The sequence below is a fragment of the Porites lutea genome, chromosome 11 (genome assembly GCF_958299795.1).
Source record: "Porites lutea chromosome 11, jaPorLute2.1, whole genome shotgun sequence".
In the NCBI taxonomy this organism is placed as follows: domain Eukaryota; kingdom Metazoa; phylum Cnidaria; class Anthozoa; order Scleractinia; family Poritidae; genus Porites; species Porites lutea.
Genome location: NC_133211.1, coordinates 12,678,376 through 12,694,909, shown reverse-complemented (window position 1 = coordinate 12,694,909; position 16,534 = coordinate 12,678,376). Strand labels below are relative to the sequence as shown.

Sequence of the window (16,534 nt, the reverse complement as noted above, 5' to 3'; positions counted from 1 at the left end):
GTGTAGGTAGATATCTAAGCACCTGTTTGTGCAAAGTACACAGGTCAAAAAATGACGTCAAGGGCCAGAGTCAATTCAACAACAAAATCAGTGTTCTTAAATCACTGAAAAATTCTTACGAATAACCCAGTTTTGTTAACCTGTTACTACATTAGTACACTTAAACTTCACCCCGCGCGCTAACAATTTCAAGGAAGAAAGTTTTCATTTGAGATAACGAAAAACTGATTTTCATTTGCGCACAATGAATTTGTCTGTTAAAGGGCCATTTTGAGCATCAGGAAGTGTATTCTTGTACTTCTAGTGTGCAAAAAATCTAGAGGAAATCCTCATAATACCGTCCCTTTCAACGCTCTTTAACTCCCAAAAGTACGTCACCACTCATTCAATTCTCCTTACAGTAAAATTTTTCAATCAAAACATACAGATCGTGAGGAAAAAGAGAAATGATCAACAAGTTCAAAAAGGTCTTGACTGTTGAACAAATTCTCCTTACCAGTACCACAGAATAAAGTGCAGAATAGGCAAGCTGAAATTAGGGAACTTTTCCCTCTTTAGAGGCTGAAAGGGACTTTGCTTATTGAGAAAAGAGGATGTAGGTAAAAAATTAGGAGTTGGTCTTTCAGCGTTCGAGTCCGCACTCGGTACAGCACAATAGATATAGCCCGTGCGAACCTCATCGGCGGAGAGAGACCTCATATCTTTTTTTAGTTTGCATGTTTTGTCTTCCCTGATTTCAGACTATGTGATGTTACCCCATAGAACTGTCTCCTTCAAATGCCATGGTGAAAGGAAGGTTTTTACATAAGAAAAAGGTTCCATTACCAGAGGATTAGCTTAGAACACGAACATGGCCGCGGTTTTATTGTTTTGGTTCACCAATATGGCAGACATGACGTCATGTGAAAACGCTCTTTACTTCATGAAAAGACAAAAAGGTAAATTCCTTTGAAAACATGACGTGGTATGAATTGGGAAAACAAAACATACAAGCTAAAAAAGGTCTATTTGTTACGATAACTGTGCAAGATAGAAGAATTTATTAAGCTTCCGACTACAGATAAGTACATGTACAACTGTCTCATATCATTTACTTGGAAGTACCTAAGCACTAATAGTGCAAAAGGTGTCGAAGAAGAAAACTTTAAAGAAAAGTTAAAAAAACAAAACAAGAATATTCTAAAATGTTGATAAAGCTCCAAAGTTCGCGCATGCACATACTTATACCTAAACTATTCTATTCAGTATTACCCGTAATGGAGACAAAAGATAGAACCACACTGGGCGAGTCGAATTTTTTCGCATGTGTTCGGGCTAAGCCGATTAAGTATAGTTAAATAATAGCTTTGTTTATTTATTACATTAAGGAGCAATTAAAGTTTGTATGTAACATTCGAGAGACATGCCATTAATTTTTCCCCCTTCCGTAAACATAACATCGCTTGGGGTACAAAATCTTTTGCCATTGTGCGAACTGTTTATCTTCTCTCAGTTCGTGTACGTCTGTTCATCAGTGAGTTCATCGTTAACCTGAGAAAGCAGCCGACATTTTGGCGATGCTACCTCTGGTTGACCCGCGAAACGAACGAAGAAATTCCATAATGATGACGTGTCACTACCCAAATCTGGATGGTGCTTCTGGTTGGTTGAAGCAAATTTCCTTCACTGCACGATCAATCAGAAGCACAACCCAAATCTGGGTAGTGACATGTCTTCAGTATGGAATTTCTGCGCTCGTTCCGCCTCGGACGTCGTTTGGCGGGTCTAGTAGTGACGCGAAATTTCTTCTGTTTCCTCAGGCTAGTTCATCGTGTCAGGTTTTAAACTTTATACAGCTATTTCGAGAAAGGTTGTCGGAAAAAGTGCACGCGACAACCCCGAAAGGTATTATGGGTGGTTGAGAGTTCACTGCTCTTCAAAAAAATTTGAAAGAGTGGCACAACAGGCCATGGACGTATGTTTGTGACTGTTAAAGGAAAGCAACAAAAGTAGATTCGACAACCACAGTGTCAGGAACGGTGTATTGATCATATTCCATATTACCTTTCGGGATTGTCGCATGCAAAGTTTTCCCGATAACCTTTCTCGAAATAGCTGTATAATACTCGGCGAGAGGGTCTTATTGGCAACAAAATACCTAGCAGAAATATCAGACGACCATAAAGCATTTTTGAAATTGTATAAGTATAGGTAATAGCATGATTTGTGGTGATATTTGGCATAAATACCACGAGTAATTTTTCGAAATTGTTATACTTAATTTCACGAGCCGTTAGGTGAGTGAAATTTGAGACAATTTTGAAACATCACGAGTGGTATTTATGCCAAAAATTACGTACAAATCATGCTATTATTTGTTTATACTACTACCCACAAAAGGGTTGTAATTTTCACATGTAGGTATTTCAAATTAAGCTGAAATACCACTGCTCTAAGCCAATCAAATTACAGAAATTTCTCATGTAATAGTATAAATATAGAAATACAAGGGTTAAATTCTGCAAACGTGTCCTAGAATGTTTTTCGTGCAGGTGAGAAATAAAAATGCGAATAAATAAACAGACTCAAACGCACGGGTAACTTCCTCAATAAAGCACAGATGGCAATAATGTTGCCTGGTGTTCGTGTCTTTCGACGAAGTTTCAGCTCGATTTAACCAGTATAACATCACTCAGTAAAACTGAGAAAGGTAGGACAGAATCGCCAGCTCAGTGATAAAACCTGCTTCAAAAACAACTCCAATATTCATTTCCTGACCAAACTCAAATAACTCCGCGCTTTCGGAGTCCGTTGTATCATCTTTTTATTGAAGTGTGTACAAATGACTCGAAATGGCGTCGAAAAGGCAGACAAACGATTACAAACTCTTGCTGAAAAGGTCATCCCTGTGTACCACAAGAGAACCAAGTACTACAGGATTCCCAAGATTAGGAGTTTCGTTCTCCTAACGTCTACCGCAAATATTTTTTAATGGTTTGCGTAACCTATTCAACGGATGTGACAAAGTAATTTTTTCCCAGAAAGCTTATTCAGTAATAACCGTAATCCAGGGAAAATCTTACTCTACATCGACTAAAAGTACAAATATTTTTAGCTTGACAGAACATAGCTTGGACCCAGATGTTTGCTACATCGCATTTAGATTTTAGATTCACTTTTTACAAGAACCTCTTTCTTCAAAATCTCCATCTCTATCTATCTCCGAACCTTTCAGTGGGGTCTTAACTCGTCTGACACTTGCCTACCAAATAATGATAATAATAATAATAATAATATCTTTTTGAGATAGCGCTCATATCCTGAGCTCATGGCGCTTTACAATGTAAAACAGGGGGGGACAAGCATGCATGAAATAAAAAATATTAAAAGTCTATTTACAATCCATATATTACAATTTTTAAAATCATTTTACAAAAACAATGACCCATTCCCTAAAAATTGCCTAAAAAGATATTTTTTGTAATAACAACGTTTTTCGAATTCCAGACTGAATTATGGGTGTGAAAGTTGCAACTTTCGGGCTAATTAATCCGCTAAGCTTCTACACACACAGAAACGTAAAATCCTGTTGGGCGCCTCAGTCAGTGTTACTGACTTTCCCTTAACTTCAGCGGAGATCGTCTCCAGTCTCTTTATCCCAATATTTATCTATAAAATAAAAATTCTGAATCTCAGTTGCAGTGGATTCCTGTGGCTTTTTATAGCATATGGTTACAGCGTTCTCGGTTCTTTTGTTTAGACTTACAGTACCCTGCTGAATGATCTAATATATAACTCACTTTCTGTTAAACTCCCACTGATGTTTGGAAACTATAGTTCATTAAACTTTGATCTCTTTCCTATGGTTTCCGTAAATTAAAAAAAAACATATTTCACCTTGGAAACGAGCATCGCCATGTCAAAACATACACGTTGAAGAATATTCCTCGCGTAGAGAGTCATTTTGCATTCGTTTTCAAGCTGTTAACTTTCGGTGTGAGACAGGAATAAGCAACGCTGAAGGCTAATTCAACAAAAAAAATTACTGGCTTGTTTCATATTTCATATTCAGTTATTGAATCGCACAAAGCTCCCGTTGTTTCGCATTTAGCCAGCTTATTGATTGACGCAAGAAAAGACACTGTCGACCAAGAACCAATCAGAGTGTTCTTGATACAAACGTTTCTATTCAATTATTTATCATAGCTGATTGACTAGCAAAAACTTTGAGGTTTTTAACGAACACCCTACGTCTCTCTTTATATCATGACGCTAAAGTAAACTTTTATGTCAGAAAAAGGCTTCATGGCAGCTGTTTTGTGACATCTTCCGTACAGTGCTTCGAAATGGATTAATAATATGACCGGTGGAAACGAAAACTACAGTCCCACTGGAAGCGCTTCATCTCGAAGGAGCAGTCGAGGAAGCCCAGCTCTGAGTTTACAAGAAAAAATTGATCTCAACTTGTTTGTGTTTCCGTTGGAAAAGAAATACAGGTGTCCAATTTGCGAAAGCGTTCTTCGATACCCGGTACAGTTTGAGGAGTGCGGCCACCGAGTGTGTTCGTCGTGCTTTCCTGAACTAGCGAGGTAAGATAAGTCGTTACAGTGAAAATAAATGCAAAGTAGTGAGAAATCTGGCGTTGCCCTTTTGTTAAAGCAACGTCTGAGGTTTATTTAGCAGAGAAAGGCACACGGTTTTAAATTACGCCGATTTAGTCGATTTAGGTTTACAAACACGAGCTGAAATAAAAGCACTTGTCTAGTGATCAATTTTTATTTCATGAATACATGCAACATTAACATGAGGATAATCCGCGTCTCTCGGATATTGCGCAAGGTCCACATTAAATCTCAATTGTGTCAAATTGAAAATTTACAAGGGAATAGGACAGGTGTAGGTTTTTCACTGGCCTGTGAATGATTCATCTTTTATTTTTTTATTTAATATCTTCAATATCTTTTGTAGCCACGTGAAACAATAAAGTCATCTATTCCGTTATTTTCGGGTCCTGTTTTGTGAGCATGGAAATCACCAAACGAGGTGACGAACAAATACATTGATGCTCTTTCAGTGTTTAAGAACCTTTTTAAAGGAAATGAATGGGAATTTTTTTTTTTTATCTGAGTCTCACATACACGGCAATTGAATGGTTTTAGGAGTGACCCGTGAAATGCAAACTGATTTTTCCAACGAATGAACTTGGCCGCAGACACTTAACAAACAAAGCTTAAATTTATGCAATAGAAGCAAATTTCTGAAATTTGCATTGAAACCAAAAAAATTGAATCTGATTTTGAGTTACGCTCTTCAGTGTTATTACAGAGTCACTATGTTTGGTGTTATTATTGTTGTTTTTATATTTCAGATTAGAACCACGTTGTCCTGTGGATCAGATACCCATCAACAAAGACGCGGCGAGTTGTACTGAGCTCGTAGATGTTTAAATATTATGCAGAAAAACTGCTTTAATTTCTTAATTTCTTCACCGCAAGGGCCGAGTTGAAAAAAAAATCTGAATTATAGGAATGTTTTTAGATCAAGCTTCGATCTATGGTTTCAATTTGAATGATCGCACTTTAATATTACTTGAGCGGCGGTCAAAAGGCAGATCAGGCAGCTCACGCAGAGAGTTAGGTAAACAGAACTACAAGTGCAACACGACAGCACTGCCCGGCTATACCGCCTGCTTCCACTTCAGCTGTCATTTAAATAATTCCAATTTTGATTTTCATATGCTGAATAAAAAGATGAGCTACTCCCTAAACAATATAAACAGCACCACATGAGAGTTGATTTCAGTAAGATGGAGTCAATTTTAATGAACATCGGCACGCTTTATTAAACACTTTAAAAACCGTCATGCTATCTTTTTTGTGCCGAGAACGTAAATGGAGGGCTATTTGAACCCTTTTACTGAAATTTTGATCTTAATCTTGAAAGCTCCAGTGACAGGAAGAGAAATAGTGAACAGACTTGTTGTTTTTCTTTCCGAAAAATTCAAGTTGGTCCATTTGGCGGCAAAACAAAACGTTTTATCCCCTACCAGAACAAAAGGTGTATAACGTACCGGGCGAACTTAGGCACTACTTTACCACAGAGACCTCTGCATATGGAAATACGATTTAGCTTAACTACAAGTGTGATTTCAAAGGCAACCGTATAGCCTTTCAGACATAACGATTACCATTATTATCCACGACACTGAGGTCGGAGAAGTAGAGACCACCAGTAGTAGTTTATTGCGGGGATTATTTACATAACACCTCTTTATTTTTGCAGGCATATGTTGACAAGGCTTTTAACAACGAGATCTTAGCACTTGATGTAAAGTGCAAAAACAGTGAGGAATTAGGCTGTAAATGGGAAGGAGAATTTCAGCATTACCAGGTGAAAAATACACATTTGGTTTGACAAAAATGCTCCTCTTGCTTCCAAGAACGAAACTAACGAAGCACGAGAACGGCATATTACAACAACAAACAAAACTCGACAAAACGCCCAGAGATTAAAAAATTATGGTAGTTTTCAGCATCCCGCAACGCAAAACGGGAAAAGGCTTGCAAACCAAGCCAGTCTACTACTTTAGGACTTATCACCCATATTTATTACAGCAAATGAATTCTAAAACTTAAAAAAAAAAACAACAGAAAAAAACAAAACAAAATCTGAACTAGTTTTACCCTCACGATGTGGTATTTGAACGGCTGTTTTTATAATTTACCGGATCCCCATGGGTTATGTTGACAGAGTGGATGTACAGATTATTGGCGATTTTGTACAGGCTCCATAAACAATATTTTCAATGTGTTGGCAATACTAAAAATAGGTGTTAATGCTTTTAAAATATAGATCCCTGCAGCTCTGGAAATGTACATAGCACAGTCATGTCAATTCATTGCTTTGTTATGAAAACAATTTTGGGCTAATGGATATCTTTAGTCAATTTCTCTTCGTTCAGAAGTAATTTTGGAGAAAGAGGAGATTAGCAACAGCAACGGTAAAAACAATAACTAGAGCATGATAAAAAGAAAGAACATTTCCCGATTTAATTTTTTATGTTTATGATACAACCCAGTGAAATTTACATGTTAAGCACACTGTACATAAAAAGCGTTTGACAAGGCTCAACTTTGGAAAAAAGAGAGAGAGATGAAAAAATAAGCACCTGTCTCTGTCGTCCTTTTAAGGCTTTTTAGGCCGGAACATCAATGGAACATGCACTACGCGTGGGTAGTGATCCATCTCTATTGCACTTTCTGTTGTATTATCTTTGTTCATTCGAATTTTAAATCGTTCGAATTGTTTTCTGAAATACCCAGCAAGATCAACCCCTCGAAAAAATCTGATCCCAGTGCAGTCGGCGTCATTAAAAGGCGAAAAAAATTGTTATATACAAAATTCAATTTTTAAACCTTTCCGTAAGAAAATGAGCATGAGTACCTTTGTCCCTGTATTTATTACCTTGTGGAAGATAAATCTTAAACGGAAGATTATTAAGTTCATTTGTCATAAAAGAAAGAGTGATATTTGAAGAAACTGTTTCTAATATATAAAATGCCGGAAGTGTTCCCTCTCAACTTATAAATTTTCACTGACTTTTTTCCCTTCTGTTTTCCTTTCTTGTCACTAATTCAGTGTCATTTGTCAAGGTTTCGGTAACCATCGTTAATAAATATCTCGGCTATCAATCCAAAGCTTTGCCGAGCATTGTTTCACTCGCATGTTCAAATAAAAACTTTAAGAAGTTTACTCTGTTTAATGAAAATGCGGTTTTTTTAAGCTGGCACGTCGGATAGGAGGGCGTTCGTCACACAAAGAAAGACATTCAATGAACAAATTTGTCATGAAATTGATTCCGTTGAAACCATCGGGAGAGCGATACGGGAATTAATTCTTGACGGTTTAGCTTAGTTGTCATGGCACGAGCTATAGATAAACATTTAATCAAGATTTTCCGGTGAAATCCGCAGCAGTGAGCAAAACAATACGCTTGTTTGCTTAAAATGTCAAAACTATCATCCTTGCTGGGTTTCTTGCACACAAGGCGAATTTTACGTTATTTTGCAAAATTAACTGCAGGATCAGCTGAATCATCTCCATTTTACATTGTCCTCAATACTGGACTTCACTTTAATCAATCAGCATTGTGTCAGCGTTCACTAAACTTAGGGACTGTTTACATGGAGGGCCACATGTTTTCTGTATTCAATTTACATTCAAAGGGTTGTACCTGTCCCTAGCGCTATGATCTTCCTAGTTACTAGGATCTTCCTTGCTGAGAGGTAGGAAGATTCCAGCACCATGTAAATTGCTTTCGCTGGGAAGATCGTGGTACCAGGGACCAACTAGGCAAAGAAGGCGGCGGGTAGTTCAGTGAGTATAACGAAAGTAAAGGGCGACCATTTCGTTTGGCGTCACCACGAGCTGATAATTGTGATACTTCTGCTGAAAGGTAGTTACTAACGCCAGTAAAGAGAGCAGAAGGGTCCAAATTATATTTTTGTTATAGTAGCCAACCATCTTTAATTCCCCCTTAGCCTGCCTAGCAAGCGTTTCCGTGCGGTTTAGGAGCAAAGAACGAGGAACGAGAGTCAAAGACCGCGCGAAAAATGGCGTAAGTAAAAGAGCTGGCTCTTGTTTCATTTCTCGCGCGGCCAAAACCGAGAATCCCGTTCCTCGGTCTTTCTTTGCTCCGAAACCAAACGGAAACGCTTGCTACGCAGGCTAATTCCCCCTTTACTTGGTCACCACAAGGACCGAAATTTCTTAAGGTATGCATGTAAACCCAATTGAAAGTTGTTCCTCCTTGTAGGATCTTCCTGGTGCTAGGATCTTCAGTGGGAGTTGCACGTGATTCGAAGTTGCAACCAATAAAAATCGCACAAATTTTCGGGACGGGCATGGGATACAGGAAAGTTAAAAAAAACAAGGCAATTTGTGACTCCCATGAAAAAGATCGACCGAATTTATGACGCTGCCTGACAACGTCATCCCGCGAAAAAAGCTAACCCTTTTGGCCGAGCCAACAGCGCTTGCGCATGCTCTGATTGTCTCGCCTTGGGCGAATTGACCCGACTGGGCGAGTTAAGCGTTTTTATGGAGAAAAGTTGGCCTGGCTAGGAGGGTGACCCTAACATCACCGAATAGGGTGACCTCGCTTCTAGCAGAGTCAACGTTGGTTTCTCATGTTAAAGGTTCGCCACATTTTGCAACGAGATGTATGAAACGTTAGCTCGGCCAGGGTAACCTCGGGTGGCCAGGTCACCTGACCTGACCCTTCTCAACGGGACAACTTTTCTCCATAAAACGGGGCCTTAGTCATTAACATTTTTAGCGAGCAGATCATGCGCATATCATGTATTTTTATCATCACTGTTATTCTTTTCATTGAACAGGGCTTGTCGGTGAAACAAATCTTTGAACTGTTTTTTAATCGAAAGGTGAAATCAAAAACGGTGAAACTAAAAACAACAAAGTGGCGTTAAAAAATATATGTATAATAATAAAGCGGCACTAAGTACGATATAAAGAATGACGTCACTGCCTTATTAACATTTGCCTGTTCCTTCGATGACACTCATACATAATTCTTCATATCATACTTAGCCTCATCCAATAATTGCTTATTATTGCTTATAGCGTAAAATGCAATAACAAGTCACTTGATATGATTTGGCATCGCTACGCATACTAACCGTCTAAACGAATTATCTACCGATGTACAGTGTGAATGTTCTTCTACCTTATTGTCATTTATTTTCGAGAGAGATTTTGCGCCAGATCGATCTCCGTTGAGGAAAAATTTTCAGCCACAATAAAACACGTTCTTGTTCGTCCGTAATAAAGACGGATCAATTCAGTTTTCTATTAAAGTGCCCACCCCCCCTCCTCTCTTACATTTTGCCTCGAGTGAGACGCAAATGTTACCGTTGAGTTAGGGGAGGGGTAGGTGGGCAGCTTCCCAGAAACTTAAGTGATCCATAAAGACAAGGGTTTGCGCCCAGAATGTAAGTGATGACCTTTGCAGGGAGGTCAAAGCTACAGAAAGAATTCTGTTACCATCCAGGAGTGGTACCTCTACTAACAAAAAAACAGAAATGAGAAAAATGTTTCTCCATTCATCACTATATAGAAAAAAGAAACTAGTTCAATGTAGGAGGTTGAGGGGCAATATCCACCCTTTTGTGTGTTTTGGTTTCAGGAGCATGTGAATGTGAATTGTGAGTACCGAGAAATCCTTTGCCAGAATGACTGCGGAGCTAAATTTCAGAAACGATTTCTGCAAAAACATCTGGATAGAGACTGTCCAAAGAAGATCATTGCCTGTCCATACTGTGACGACCGACACATGCGAGAAGACAAAAAGGTGAAGTACCTTGTGATAAAATGTGTAAATCTTACGCTTCAAAAGCAAGTGCAAAAGACCTTTTCAGCTTGTATGTTTTTTTCCCCAATTCAGACACGTGACGTTCTCCAGGGAATTTGGCTTTTGTCTTGTCATAATGTCTGCAAAATATGCATGTGGTGCACGTTCATAGGGCAACATTTTAAAGAAACAGTTCTCTGGGGTACCATAACGTGGTCTGAAATAAGAAAACAGAACATACAGACTAAAAAGGTCTATACTGAGAGACTATTTGTCGCAGAATAATTTTTGACCCCAACATCCAAATTCAAATTAAATTCTTAAGACTGTTCTCCACACATTTCCTTAAGAATTAGTTGACACTAATTCACGCGAACTTTCCTCTTAATCATGTAATGATATTGTTAGGAGAAAGCTGACTTTGGTCACTCTGTTGAATCTGCAATGAGTTGAAGCGCACTTAGCTACTCCGACTACTCCAGCTAGCATGCAGGCACTGCATTACATTAATCACAATGAAATCAAACAAATCAAACATAAAGTCTCAATAAGTCCCGACTGGTAGTTAGGTTAAAGAGAGCTATTGACGAGCTTGACAGGGGAAATGTACTCGAGACAGCAGAGAATATTTTAGTCAGGGTTAGAGCGAAATTCGTATCCGGACTAGTGCATGTACTCAGTAAATGTATTCCATCAATTCAGTGAATTGGTCAAATAATTAGTGTTTTCCTTCCACAGGCACATCTTGCAGAAGAGTGCACGAAATTACCACTTCCGTGCCCAAACAAATGCGACAAGACACTGGAAATACCACGTGATGAGGTACGATTCAGCACATGGTTCGTTCAGTTGGTAGTATGCTGGTCACTTCTTTGGGTCGAAGGCTCGAATCTCGACCGGACCAACACATAGGGGCTGGCTTGCAAGTGACAATGGTTTGGATGAACACGCTGGCCGGTATCACAGTCCTGTCTCTAGAAGGGGTAGTAAGAAAGTAGAACCTATCAGTGCTTTCGAACATAATACTTCGCACGAGATACATTGATGTTCACATTGTAATACCGTTTTTAAGGCATCCTTGTCCAGTCTAGTTCGTAGAGAGGAGTTCTCTGGATAGTAGCGTTGTAGTAGTCAGCAGTTACATAAACAAATTCGCAGTAGTAACAACCAAAAATTGTATTTGAATTAACGTTGTTTTTTTTTTCATAGATGGACAAACACATTGAGGAGGACTGTCCAAAGACGAAGATGAGGTGTGAATTTGAAGCCATTGGTTGTACACATCGGGTAAGACTCTACATATCCAAAACCAGTTATTATTTGTTCCACACTTAACTGATAAGTGTTATCTTGTTTTTGTCCCAGGGAGGATACTCCCTCTGACGGCCTTTACGGGGAGGCTCACTGAGGCTCAGCTTGGAAGGGGTACCTTTTTCAGGCTTCAGGGTAGGGGTCACCCTGGTTAAAATATATGAAAGAGTAGGTAAATCTGTCATTGTGGTCTTTGAAAGGAACTGAAAGGCCTGACCAAAAAGGGCATTTTAAGGTTGTGAATAGACTAAGAGGAGTCCCTCATTTTCCATCAAGGATAGCAGAGCTAGCGAAACGCGAGCGGGCGTGAAAATCAGCCCACTCGAGACGCGGCGGGGAGAGAGAAAAATGAGGCGCTCTCGTTTCGCTCGCTCTACTATCCCTAAGGGAAAATGAGGGACTACTCGTAGTCTAGGTTGTGAAAAAGACACGAAAACTTTCTGGCTTAGTGATTTATTCATCTTTGAAAGATAGTGCATTTACAGCAGTTAAAAGGTATGTAGCCTAGTATGTGAAAGGGGTACCATTTGTCAATGGAAGGTATATGAAAGGGACACCTCTTCTGTCAAGAATGGTATATAGAAGGGTAAGGGGTTGGACCTCGGGGCGGAGCCTCCCGCACAAAATCTTGTTGGGTACCTCGACGGGGTGTTGTGCATCTTTCTTGAACTGGATGAACTAAAATGGAGCTTTGGGAATAGGCGCAATTGTGTAACCGTTGTCTCTTGCAATGTCCCGGTAAAGAGCTTGCTTGCTGGCTTCTTACAAAAGTACGTTGTACATCTTTCTCTTGCAGTGCAGCCGAGAAAAACTTCCAAAGCATTACAAGAATAACATGGTTGAGCACGTTAAGTCGATCTTCAGCAAGTTATCCCAAGAACATGAAAGACTAGAGAAGAATGAAAGGATGCTTACAGAAAACGTCGACCGCATAAAACAACTGGATAAGCGTGTTGGAGATCTGGAAAAAATTGCTAACAGTCAGCTGATCTGGCGGATCGAGGACTACACGCGGAAGCTGAAGGAAGCGAAGGCGGGCAATAGTGACACGCTGTTCAGTCCAACGTTTACAACCAGTAAACACGGCTACCGCCTGTGCGCCTCCGTCTGCTTGAACGGCGACGGAAAAGGCAAAGGCACGCACATGTCTGTGTTTATCAGTGTACTTAGAGGTGAGAGAAATGGTTAGAAATTACAAGGAGATCATTTATAACGCTTGATTAACAAACAGTACCGATACATCACGACTTTCTGTAATAAACTATAAGCTCAATGTTGCGCGCCATTACAATTTTGCACAACTCCTACCTCTATAACGCAGACACCTCATTTAAAATATATAGTCTCTAAGCTTTGTCCCTTTAGTTTAGCAAACAAACCTCTTTTCTGCCCACATCCTCTACAACGGCTCTTAAGCCCCGCGGAAAATGATGCAACATTGTTGGATGCTACATGGTCCGTCCGTTTGCACACCCTGTTACATGATGTTAAGAGATATTGTGGAAAGTTTGAAACCGGTCAGACTTTTGACCCAACAACTCGCAATATTTCTTTTGTTCCGTGATTTCCGAAGCGTAGCGCAACAAAGTTGGATCCGTTTGCACAGCTCTTTCAACATTGTTGGCGGGGGCCAAGCACGCTCATTACGCATAGCTTCCAAAGTCTTATGGGTTGTATCCTTCCCACGATGCACTGCGGGTCCCAACATTGTTGGGAGTTGTTGCGTTCGTTTGCACACCACTGCCAACACAGACGCAACAACTCCCAACAATGTGGGGAGTTGTTGCGTAGGTTTACACGTAGCTCTATTTTAAAAGGTTATCTGAATAATCAGTTAAATTTCTTCTCAGGAGCTTTCGACGCTTTGTTAAAATGGCCGTTCGATTATCGAGTCACGTTTTACTTGCTGGATCAAGACGACGACCACACACATCGGAAACACATCAAGTTCACCATCAAACCCAACCCCTGTCCAGAGAACGAGCCATTCCTTGGAAGACCAAAACTGGAGAAAAACGCCAGCTTTGGTGGTGCAAAGTTCGCTAAACACGAAGAAATCGAGACCCGGAACTACCTCAAGGACGATACCATTTTCCTGAAAATCGCCATTGAATGTGATGGACTTAGTGAGCCATGAAAAACAAAGCAGGTTTAGATCTTCAGTAACATGTAACTGGATTTCTGTAACTCCTGTCAATGAAGGGCCTGTGTTTCCATATGCGCATGTACGGTTTTGATTGACATTGAAAGACTTTTAACAAATGGCAATCGCACAACTTAGTAACGCGTGCCACTCAATGTTGCGTGAAGACGGTACGTCATCGAATGGAAACACATACAATTCAGCTGTTACCAACTCGCATTCTCATCTTTTCTGCCAACTTTCACTTTTTCCACTTTTACCCACTACCCTTGGAAAAGCAATGCGCTTTCGTTTTTAAAACCCCTGGAGAGAAGGGGATACTTCAACCATACTAAAAAGACAACCAAATATTCCCTGAAAACCCTCCGCAAATGACAAATAATTTCTTGCATACGATAATACATGATGATATATTTGATACGACAAGCGAAGCGCATGCAAAGAAGCGTGTACCAGGCCCATGATTATCAGTACATATATTTTCTAGTTGTATACCTAGGTAGAGCAAAATATAGCTTAAGCCACGGTTTAACTGAAAGCTCAATCACCTACAAAGTCCATTTATTGCGCAGAAGTTTCTCTGGAAGAAGTGTGAATGGAATGGCAAGATTGGGTTTATCAGTGCACAGTTTATAGTGAATACGATCATATTATATTATACTATTGAATTACGGTTGTGTGTTAGAAAAAATGCAGAGGAAATTTTTATATGCAGTTATGTGAACATTGTTATACAGATTATATTAGATTTAAACAGCAGTACTGCACTTCGGGTTGCAATTAATCAAGCTACATCGGCAGACGAAAGTATTTAGGAGACCTCACCCAACACCATGTGTAAACCCTAGGAGTTACTAGCTAGTAATTTCTCCTTAACAGATCACTGCTCAATCAATGAGAATAAAGGAAATGATCACCAAGTGAAAAACAATGCTGATTGTTTAAAAATTCTCATCGTATAGTCCACTTTAGCCTGCGCGCAGACGAAATTAAACTCTGGTTAACTACTAATCAGAGTTTAGTTATCGTCTGCACGCAGGCTAAGTCCACTTCCGAGTTCAAAAACCCCTCACTTTCAAAATGAGGCCAAGTGCAGAGCCTTTCTCATGAAAATGAGTTTTATCTGCACGAGAATGAAAATCATTTCCATATCAAAGGCTGAGCACTTAGCCTCGTTTTGGCACAAAGGCCCGGGGGAACTCAGGAATGGCTTATTGTAACGATAACAGTCAATTGTGGAAAAGATGGTTAGCCTGTATACAGCCGCCCCCTTCTCTCCCCTCCCTCTACCTTTTCCTTCCCTCGAGATACACCCTTCATTAAATTATCATAGCTATGCCTTAGTCCTGACCAAACTCAAACCAAGGGGGGCGGAGGGGTTATTTTACCCAACATAGTTCATATGGGGGAAGGCAACGCTCCAAGGTTCAACTGATCTCTCTTTTATGTATCATATTTGACGGTAAAGGTACCCTTTAGTACCTTCAATTGAAAAATGATACCAAGTTTAGAAATCGAATGCATGAGGATTTTCTGGACCGTATCAAAGAAATTGATAATTAATGGCTTTTCAGGTAATATTATTATCCATATGAGTTTTTTTGCTCGGCATGAGCATTAAAGCAAGCATAAGCCTGAACACCGGACTCAGAACATAAGAAGCTTATGCGCTAGTGAGGATGGCCGTGAAATAAGCATAAGCGTACGAAGAAGGCGAAAGGTTTTGATATTCTTGCAATAGTGTTTATGCTTATGCTTAAGACCGTCCTCATTAGCGCATAAACTCCTTATACTCATGCTTATGCTTGCGTCGCTAAGCAACTTGCCACGATCGTTATTTTAAGACCACTGTAACGAATGAGACATAAAGGATCCGATCAACACCATAAAAAAGAAAACACTAAGGCTGATTTTTGTTCGAGAAATATCGGTGCAGACAGTTTGCCGGGTATCCTAAAATTGGAAATTAAAGAACTGTCTTTCTTCTTGGCCGCGAATCTCAAAGCCTGTCCGTCACTAGCGACGCAAGCATAAGTGTGAGCATTAGAAGCTTATGCGCTAGTGAGGACGGCCAAGACATGCTGATTAAAACCGTGCGTCCCTCTTATGCTTGTTTATGTCACGACCGTCCTCACTGGCAGCGTAAGCTTCTTAAGCTTATTTTTTGTGCTTGTGGCTCTCGGGCTTCAACCCTGGTCCTCACATTCAGCTGAAGAATACTGAAATGCGGGGACTCAGCTTGCTAAAGGGTTCCGCTAATATTCTTCCCTTTATTGTATCAGTGTGTTGCTTGTTGTTAGATAGGGAAGGAACATGTCGCCTGGACGATGGGGTTATACTCTAAACAGCAGTTTTTCAAACCGCTGTTCTGCATAGCGGTTTCAAAACATTTATTGTATAGCCTACAGGGCGATCTGGTGGCGGAGCGGAATAAGCTTGCTCGCAGGCTACAGTCATTACGTCATTACGGTGCCGATCCTATGGATACACTTGGTAACATGTTACTGACAGATATTAACTGTATGAATACAAATTTATTATATTTTTCATCACTGAATTTTTGATAAAACATTCTTATTGTTAAGAAAACTGCCCACTTTTTCAATTACGTATTTTTTTCTCCTGAAAAAAAAAAAAAAGGACAAACAAACAACTAATGGTGGGCAAAATTAAGATATGTTTGAATTTTTCAGTAGTTATCCGGCTGTATCCTGGAGACCTGTACTGTGAGA

General features: G+C 39.8%; 1 protein-coding gene across 1 annotated transcript; it reads left to right on the top strand.

Moving 5' to 3' along the window:
- Nucleotides 1–4,201: 4,201 nt before the first annotated feature.
- LOC140952670 (TNF receptor-associated factor 4-like) lies at nt 4,202–14,691 on the top strand. The gene is made up of 8 exons (XM_073402106.1): nt 4,202–4,568; nt 5,348–5,396; nt 6,262–6,369; nt 10,184–10,348; nt 11,087–11,170; nt 11,558–11,635; nt 12,456–12,831; nt 13,510–14,691. The coding sequence occupies exons 1-8, from the start codon at nt 4,339–4,341 to the stop codon at nt 13,794–13,796; spliced, it is 1,377 nt and encodes a 458-aa protein (XP_073258207.1). The 5' UTR covers nt 4,202–4,338; the 3' UTR covers nt 13,797–14,691.
- The last annotated feature ends 1,843 nt before the right edge of the window (nt 14,692–16,534 follow it).

What these genes read in the sequence shown, in the direction of transcription:
- LOC140952670 (XM_073402106.1), top strand. Translation starts at nt 4,339, where the DNA reads ATGACCGGTGGAAACGAAAACTACAGTCCCACTGGAAGCGCTTCATCT. An exon ending in TGGAAATACCACGTGATGAG is followed by an intron (nt 11,171 to 11,557) that starts GTACGATTCAGC and finishes TTTTTTTCATAG; the next exon opens with ATGGACAAACACATTGAGGA. An exon ending in GTTTATCAGTGTACTTAGAG is followed by an intron (nt 12,832 to 13,509) that starts GTGAGAGAAATG and finishes ATTTCTTCTCAG; the next exon opens with GAGCTTTCGACGCTTTGTTA.